Source organism: Pseudopipra pipra, chromosome 3 (assembly GCF_036250125.1).
Source record: "Pseudopipra pipra isolate bDixPip1 chromosome 3, bDixPip1.hap1, whole genome shotgun sequence".
Classification (NCBI taxonomy): domain Eukaryota; kingdom Metazoa; phylum Chordata; class Aves; order Passeriformes; family Pipridae; genus Pseudopipra; species Pseudopipra pipra.
The window spans coordinates 50705316-50713616 of NC_087551.1; the positions used below are offsets into that span (position 1 = coordinate 50705316).

The 8301-nt window shown below is 36.4% G+C and overlaps 1 protein-coding gene across 3 annotated transcripts in view; it reads left to right on the forward strand.

The window, feature by feature from the left end:
- Nucleotides 1-7928, forward strand: part of TAB2 (TGF-beta activated kinase 1 (MAP3K7) binding protein 2) — a 62760-nt gene extending 54832 nt beyond the window's left edge. For all 3 annotated transcript variants that reach the window (XM_064649083.1, XM_064649082.1, XM_064649084.1), the window contains 4 exons: nucleotides 1426-1586; nucleotides 2223-2316; nucleotides 3610-3690; nucleotides 5878-7928. In XM_064649083.1, the coding sequence (XP_064505153.1) occupies nucleotides 1426-1586; nucleotides 2223-2316; nucleotides 3610-3690; nucleotides 5878-6023 (482 nt within the window). In that variant the 3' untranslated portion in view covers nucleotides 6024-7928. The remainder of the gene's footprint in view (nucleotides 1-1425; nucleotides 1587-2222; nucleotides 2317-3609; nucleotides 3691-5877) is intronic.
- The last annotated feature ends 373 nt before the right edge of the window (nucleotides 7929-8301 follow it).

The following is an 8301-nucleotide window of genomic DNA, read 5'->3' on the forward strand; positions in this document are numbered from 1 at the left end:
ACTTTAACTATGGTGTGACTACTTTGACCTGAAATGAAGGTGCCTCTTTATGTAAACTTCTCTGATTTGATCGAAACCTAGCAGAAGCTTCATCAGCTTTGTCATTTCAGTATCTTGTGAACACATGACTGAAAAGCCTAGACTGGGTCTCAGTAAGGCTTTGCAGTCTGTAACACTGTACAAAAATAGTTTGGCGTGGTTTCTATTTTTGAAGAACCTCTGGAAGACAAAATATGATGTGTGACTGAATGAACAGGCAGGAGTTACAGCAGAAGACAGTTCTGCCTGCCAGAGATGTGGAAAGTTGCATCTTTTTGATGTGCTATTTTTTCCTTTGCTACTACTCAGGAAACCTAGGCAACCAAATTTGAGTGCTTCTAAATTTTTGATACCTGAAGAAACCATGATGAACTAAATATTATGTTTGACTTAAAGCTAGAGTTTGACTTAAAGACCTTTGTGAGGCAAATTCAATCTTTTGGAACGTCTTGTTGTTGCTACTTTTTTATAATGTCTTCGGTGCTATAAAAGTATCCATGGTCTATGAAACTGATCCCAGTTTGTGTGAATTACTGATTGGATGGATGAATTAATGACTATGAAGAAGTTGAAATGATTTCTGGATTTATTTAAAGAAATACTTTTTTTGTAGAAGGTGATTATTGCTTTGAGCAGTGTTATCTGCTTTTGTGGTGATATTTAATAGTAAATTACTTTCAATGAAATCAACTCATTAAACTGCATGAATTTGCGTCTTCTGCTGCATACGTTCTTTGTACCTTTAAAAAGCTGTGGTTTAAATGCTAACTTCATTGTTTCTAAATTGGGTCTCCTCATACCTTTTGCTTTACAAATAGCAAGCAGTGTTAGAAATTAGAAGCTGAGCTAATGGTTCTGCACCGTAGTTTAGGGATAAAATTACATACAATCCAGCCTCTGTGATAAATATCACTGTTTCCTAGTCATATTGCTTATTTCTGGTTTAGTTTCAATTGGTGTGCCCTGTTATGATCAACACTGGATTATGTTCCAATCTTAATAGCAATAAGCATACCTAGTGCTGCATATTGCAGTTGTCTATCCTCTTTGTGCTGTTTTACAGTGATGAGGTTGAATGCAATGCAAAGAAACATTTGTTGTTGGCTTCTGGTAGTCATTCTTGTAGGTTTTTAGAGATTACAGTTAAATTTTGCGTGGTCATCTATTATGATGTATGACTCATTTTATTTACTTGTCTGTAATTAATTTGTGCTGCTTTCAAAAATACAGCACATTCTGTCTTATGACAGAGATTTTCTTGTGAGGAAAATGGAAAAGCAGTGGTTTTGTCTGTATTTTCCCAAAAGAATACTAACTTGCTTCTTTATCTGATATTGCCATGTGAAGGATAATAAAGTAGATAAAATGGGACTTTATGTATTGCAGCTTTACTGGTACACCAGAAGGCCAGGATGGAGCGACTTCAACGAGAACTTGAGGTTCAAAAGAAAAAGTTGGATAAACTAAAAGCAGAGGTCAATGAAATGGAGAATAATCTAACACGAAGGCGCCTGAAAAGATCGAATTCTGTTTCCCAAATTCCGTCAGTAAGTTGAAATGTCTGTAGGCTATCAACCTAAACCACAAGTGTGGTCTGTCACAATAAATTGAAGGAAGAGTTGTTCATATATTGACAATATACTAGTGACAGGCAGTATAGCTAGAATTCAGCTGGTAAACAGTGTAGCTCAGAGTAAAGACTAAATATGTGTTATTTAACCACAACCTTGCAGTTCACTAATTGCTTTGTGAAGTATTGCTTTTAAAGGCAGTCACAAAAGGTTTGGCCTGCTAGTCCTTTCTAACATTTCAGACTACAATTTAATGCTCATACTACTTTCCACACCAAATATTCTTTGGTCTTTGTGCATATACCAATCTTGAGGAAACCAATTTAATGCACCAGTTTTCAGTGCATTCAGCCATTGATTTGGTGGACCATTGGCTATGTCCTGACCACAGTCTGGAGTTGTTCAGTCAGCTCTGAAGCCTGATGTGAGGGAATTACTAAATGGGTTTGAAAGATTTTTGTAAGATCATGCATGGATTAAAAGAAAGGTGGTCATAAGGGAAGATTTTTAATCTTCATTTCTAAAATAACTAAATGCTGTCTACCTGTGTGTGAATGATAACTGTTAATAAAGTGGGGAAATTTAGTCTAACAGGCAGATTTATTTTTCCAGCTGGAAGAAATGCAACAGTTGAGAAGTTGTAACAGACAGCTGCAGATAGACATAGATTGCCTAACCAAAGAGATTGATCTTTTTCAAGCAAGAGGTACAGTATATCTTAGTACATCAGCAACTGTAAATGTTGATTTTTTTTTTTTTATTTTTTTTCACTGTCTGCATTTATCAAAAGAGTCTGTGTTATAAGTGATGGACACTGTTTGCAAAATCATCACATTAGTTTGAGCGAAACCATGGAAGTAACTGTCTTTTATGCTTGTTGTTTTTGTTGGCTTTATGATTTTCCTAATCCCACGGTCGTTCCTGTTTCATACTTGGCTCAGAAGAGAGAAACTTGTGATGCCATTTATTTAATAAATGCTGGGGGGAAAAATCTGGTTATCTGAGTATCAAAGCGAGAAAAAAAGTTTTTTAAACCATACAACTATACGTATGTGTCCATCTCTCTCTTTTGTCTTGCACGTCTGTCTGTATTCAGCCTCTCAAGTTAGCAAATATAAACTACAGTTGTAACTTCCAGTGTGCTCTCCTTCTTCCGCTTTCCTTGTCTGCAGGGACACAGCGTGTGGTCATGAGGGTGAAATTATGAGACAGCTGAGCCAATTCAAGAGCTGCCAACAAGAGATCCTGCTCTCTTCCTGCTTCCCTCTTATGCCACTTACTGAGCTCTGGCTCTGTATTAGTCTTTTAGACCCTTTGCAGAGCTAATTCTGTCCACAAGCCAAGCAAAAACTGTTGCATTGCTGGAAGAGCTTGCTACATACAGCTCATGTGAGGGAGAGGCATGGGTAGGGAGAACTGAGACAGTGAGAGGGAAGGAACCAATACTTCCCACTTCTAGCAGCAGTGAGCTGTTAGGTCAGTTCAGACATAAACCATGGAAGTTCTCCTTCAGACAATATACCTGCAGTTAAGGAGAAGGTAGACAGGTGTACTGAATGTAATGCTACACTAAAAACCTGACCTGAAATAGAATATTTAAATTGCAGATGACTTTTTTTATCTGTTTGTTACAGTAAATTGGATGTAGGACTTCCTCTGAGTATTAATTCTAAGCATGTATCTCTGAGTATAGTTGCAATTTAGAAAAAGCTAAAATTTACAATAGAATAGTGTTAAAGCATAGCAGAAAAAAATACCTTTAAGGAGTTTAGTCTGCTGGATTCTGTCTCTAGATTGCACATTTTGGGCAATAAGTTTCTTAAAGTTTATTGTTGACATCCCTAATATCTCACTTGGGTCTGTATTGACACCTTGATATAAAAGGTGATAAGGGAATAATAGTACTGTTACAGAATTACTGCCAGAAAAAAAAAATTGACATGCTTCCCAACTCAGATTTATTTTTTTAAACTGCTGCACCTTTTTTTTTTATTTTTAGGACCACATTTTAATCCCAGCGCTATTCATAATTTTTACGATAATATTGGATTTCTTGGTCCCGTGCCACCAAAACCCAAAGGTATTGTACTGATAAAATTTGGATTTAATTCAAATATTTGGTTTGCATCTAATATGAAGTTCTGATTTACAAATCTATTTTAAATGTTGATTATGGAATAGATTTCTTCAAAAGTATGTGAACTTTGCATTTTATTTGTATTGGCAGTAAATATGCTTCTGTTTGCTCTTGTTTCCTCTCTATTCATACATTCAGGAAAGAGAAGTATATTAAATGGGTTATGTTAAAGATTGATAATATATTGGAAGGTAGTTTAAGTAAATGGAAGTATCCATCTGTCTTTAAAAATGAGCACGAGGTACATTGCTTAGGGATGAGTGAAACTCATATGACTTCGTCATTGTCTGTGGTGAAGAGTGGATTTGCTTACATATAGCAATAACTCTGGTTACCTTGACTGGACTTCTGTCTACTGTAGAGTTTGTATCAACAAATTACATGAAAGCCTCTTCTGACTATTGTTACATATAGTTCTAACTACTTGAAGAGGAAAGTAATGTAGCCCAGTAGGGCAGTCAGTATTGCTGAATGTTAGCCAGTCTTAAACATTCTGCTTGTCATTGTTTGGTACATTACTTATTTTCTTCCCTCTCAGGATGTCAAACAAAGCAGAATAATTACCTCTTGTGTGTTACATAAAGCAGAGAATGAAATTAACTTATTTGCAACAGCATCATACTATGAACTTTAGGCAAACCACCAAGTGAAATAGATAATCCACTAATGTTTCTGTGCAATCTTTCTGTCCAGGAAGTTCTCCACATAATATATATATGTGTGATTGGTCCTTATCGTGTGCAGTAACTGTTGCTACAGAATCTCATCTTAACAGATTTCTGACCATTCTATATTGTAAAATGGTCTAGATAAATAGGACTTTCTTTATCTTCCAGACTGTTTGTAACATCTCCGAACTGATACTGTTTTTCATGCTTTATAAAGCTCTTTTTTTATCTTTTATCTGAGCTGTTAGTGAAAATACTGACTGAAGTTAAATCCTATTGACTGAAGTTAAATGTATCCTATTAGATACATTTTACAGCTGAACTATAAAGAATTTATAAGTTCTGTCAATTATTTATTTACCGTAGCTCCCTTTACAGTAAATAAAAAATAACCTATCAAAGAAGAAAATTTAAATTAATTTTCTGTGACTAATTGTTAACATTTCCATTGGCTTATCTTCTAGGAACTCCAAAATTTAAGTATTTGATTCAATCTTGAAAATGCAAAATTAACCCCGACTGGTTTATAAAGCCCTGAAGTCCCTTTATCAATTGTCTTCCTTTTCTTCTTTCTTTTTAAAAAAGTATCACCAGTGTATCTTAGTTGTTCATTAATTTTCAGTTAAACTGAAGCTTAAAATTAACTGTCGCATAGGCTTTGACTTAATCCACAATTACTACTGTTCCCAAAAGAAAGAAAAATAATTCTTCTTGCAGTTGTGAGCAGTACTGTTGTACTTTATGAAGATCTTACTGTTGTTTTGCAGCAATTGCCATTGTCTAGTTGCTGATGAGATGTTCTGCAGTTGAAATAATGGGATGAAGGACTTTGCAGTTGCCTAAACTGGGAACCTTTAACTTGAGAAGTCACTCATCTCTCTTTTCATCTTTTTCATCCCTTTTCTCTTTTCTTCTTTTCTCTTTTAAAATAGTCTAACACATTGTGCAAAAAGATGCACTTGTATGGTCAGTAGCATGACAGAGCCAGGCATTGTTTTTTCTTTAATGTATCTGCCTGCTGAGCTGGCTTGAGGAAGAACTGCTGATACTCATTCTAGGGTCAAAAAGTTAAACATGTTGGAAGGTTACAGAGCATTAACTTCTTGGCATAATGAATTTTAGACCTCAGACTTCTAAATCTTGTGCATGTTTCCTGTGCTGATTAATTTCTAAATTTTATCTCCTTTCCATGCAATAGCTTTGAACTGAAGGCAGAAAGGAAGAAGGCAGAGTGAAGGGATGGGAAACTTGCTTTTTATAGTTTCACCTTGTGCCTTTTGGCTGACTTACAATCAAGCTGTAGTCAAGGGGGTGGTAAAAAGCTGCTTCTGTCACTCGTAATAACTGTGCTGTTCTCAGAGGAACAAGATAGTTCTAAGTTACTGAAAAAAAAATAATCTCAAAATTCTTTCCATGCTGTTCTTGGTTAGTAACTTCTTATCTTATCTCTTTCGTGTCACAGATCAGAGGTCCATTGTGAAAACACCAAAGACTGTTCCAGACACAGATGAAGATGAGGGAGCTCAGTGGAGCTGTACCGCCTGTACTTTTTTAAATCATCCAGCCTTAAATCGCTGTGAACAGTGTGAAATGCCCAGGCATTTCTGAGCCAACAGGCCCATTACCTTCTGTAAAACCACAGCAAACATACAAGGAATTATCCAGTCATTGGGGGGCAAAAAAAGCATTTATGCGTAGGATATTGTAAAATCGAAGTTGTGAGGAGACGGTATTTTGCTAATGTTCAGTGTCAGCCCACAGAGCAAGCAATACCTCAGTGTTGTGCCGCAGGCAGTTGAGATTGACTGACTGAAGGGTAATCTGCTGAAAGACTTGCCAGCTGCCTAAGCCATGTACAGTATTACCAGTGTCCCAATAACAAACACCATGTTCAGTGCCTGGGTGTTGCCCATCCTCTTCTTTGCCCCAATGTCACTACTGAATTTTGACAGGGGAAGGGAATAGAGTGCTAGTGTTTTTGTTTTCAGAGCTCTCGGTGAAACACTACATGCACAGAGGAGATCTTAAAAGGAACAAGGTTTAAATATTTAAACTGTTTGCTGCCACATAGTGCCTTCGATAAAGGGAAGAGCTTCACGAATCAGTGGTACTCTTTGCCTTGTCTTCCCTGAAAACATCTCTGTGAAGCCAGAAATCAGTACAACTACGTCTAAAGATGAAAAACTGCATGCGTTGTCTGTACAATACACACAGTGAAATACCCCAAAGCTTTTCCTACTGTACATAGTTCTAGGGCCTGCTTTAAGTGATTTCTTTTCTTCACCTTTATTATTTTCTTGTAATTCTGTATGTATAGTGTAATAGTCTTTTTGTTAACTTTCTTTTTTTCCCTTTAAGTGATTAAGCACGATCATGTCCCTTTTTTTAAGCTTTTATCTGAGAGAAGCAATGCCTTAAAATAAGAGCATTAATAAGAAACTATGCACAAAATAGCTTTCCTCTGCTCGTTCTGTACATTGCTCTTGTAAATGCTGATGATCTGTGAAGACCTGCAGATGCAGCGTGGTAAAAATGCAGGAAAAGTTTGAAGAGTTACACATATAGTTCACTCTGTACACTGAGTTTTACGGTGGGTGACACAAAGGTAGCATTTTGTCTGGCATGAGGAAACTTTATACTAGGAAACTTTCAACCCACCAACAGATCAGCATCCGAGTTGAGCTTGCTTCATCTGCTGGGTGTCTTGCAGACTCCTGAAGAGAGATTCATTGGGGAAGTACATACAGTGCCAAAATCAACAGCAGCAGCATCGTACAGCTTTGTTCAAGGACTTTAAATGCTTTCCTGTTTTGGCAGCCAGTTTCTAAACCTGACTTTGTGGTGAAGTCTCATATTTATAGAAAACAAGGATAGCGATATTTAGGACAACTGAAATAAAGGCTGGAAAAGAGAAATCAAACAGACTTGAACACTGAAGCAACCTCAAGCATCTCTTATATTTTGATGATCTATTTTTTTAAGGAAAATACTCACATGATCGGGGATGTATGTAACCGAGATCAAGGAAATGGAATTCCAGTACAATATGCATGAAAGACGGCACGCAAAGAATTATGTAGCAGCAGCACTTAGTGTGAGGCTGGAGGGAGTGCTAACAATGTAGCAAAAGATAAAGTAGACTGTCACCCACTGTAAACATCTGCCAGTGGACACTTTTATTAGGAGTTTTACAAGTGATCTATGTGAATGCACAGAGGCCTTTGTTTTGAAGGCTTTGCATTTTTTTTATGTGGGAAGAAAATGTCAATCCCAGGTAATTAGGCAGTAGACCCAAAGCACACTTGCATTCAATGCATTTTGTTTATAAAATGAGGCCTTGTTTTTCAGCTTCATCTGCAGTTCTATGTGAAGATTGACAAATCAGTTTTTACCTGTTTATTAATAAAACCTAATTTGGATATCTTGAGTTGATGGTTTTGTGATTTAGCTGGGTAAACTGCCTTTGTAACAGATAAGTTATTTATAAAAATTAAAAAAAAAATTATATTCTAATGTTTTCTTCTGTGATTTGTTTGCTTTTTCCATGCTATGGAGCAACAGAATACTCAATGGAACAATAAGTATTAACAGTATTAAAAGTAGGATGATTTCTTATACCAGAGTTTTTACTTGAACTTTTGTCTTGTAGAACCTTGTGTCTCTCCTCCCAGGCACTATTCTGTTTAATTCAGGGAGGGTATGGAATGTATTTCATAAAGTTGCACTGACTAAATTGTTTCCTGATCAAAGACCAATTCACTTACTCATAAAGTAATAAGCTGGACACAGGCCCTTTTTACTTCATGCTTCAGGGGTTTATGATTTTAAAAATATTTTTCTAATCAAAATGGGTAACCACTTTGTCCAGGGCAATAGATGATGTAGT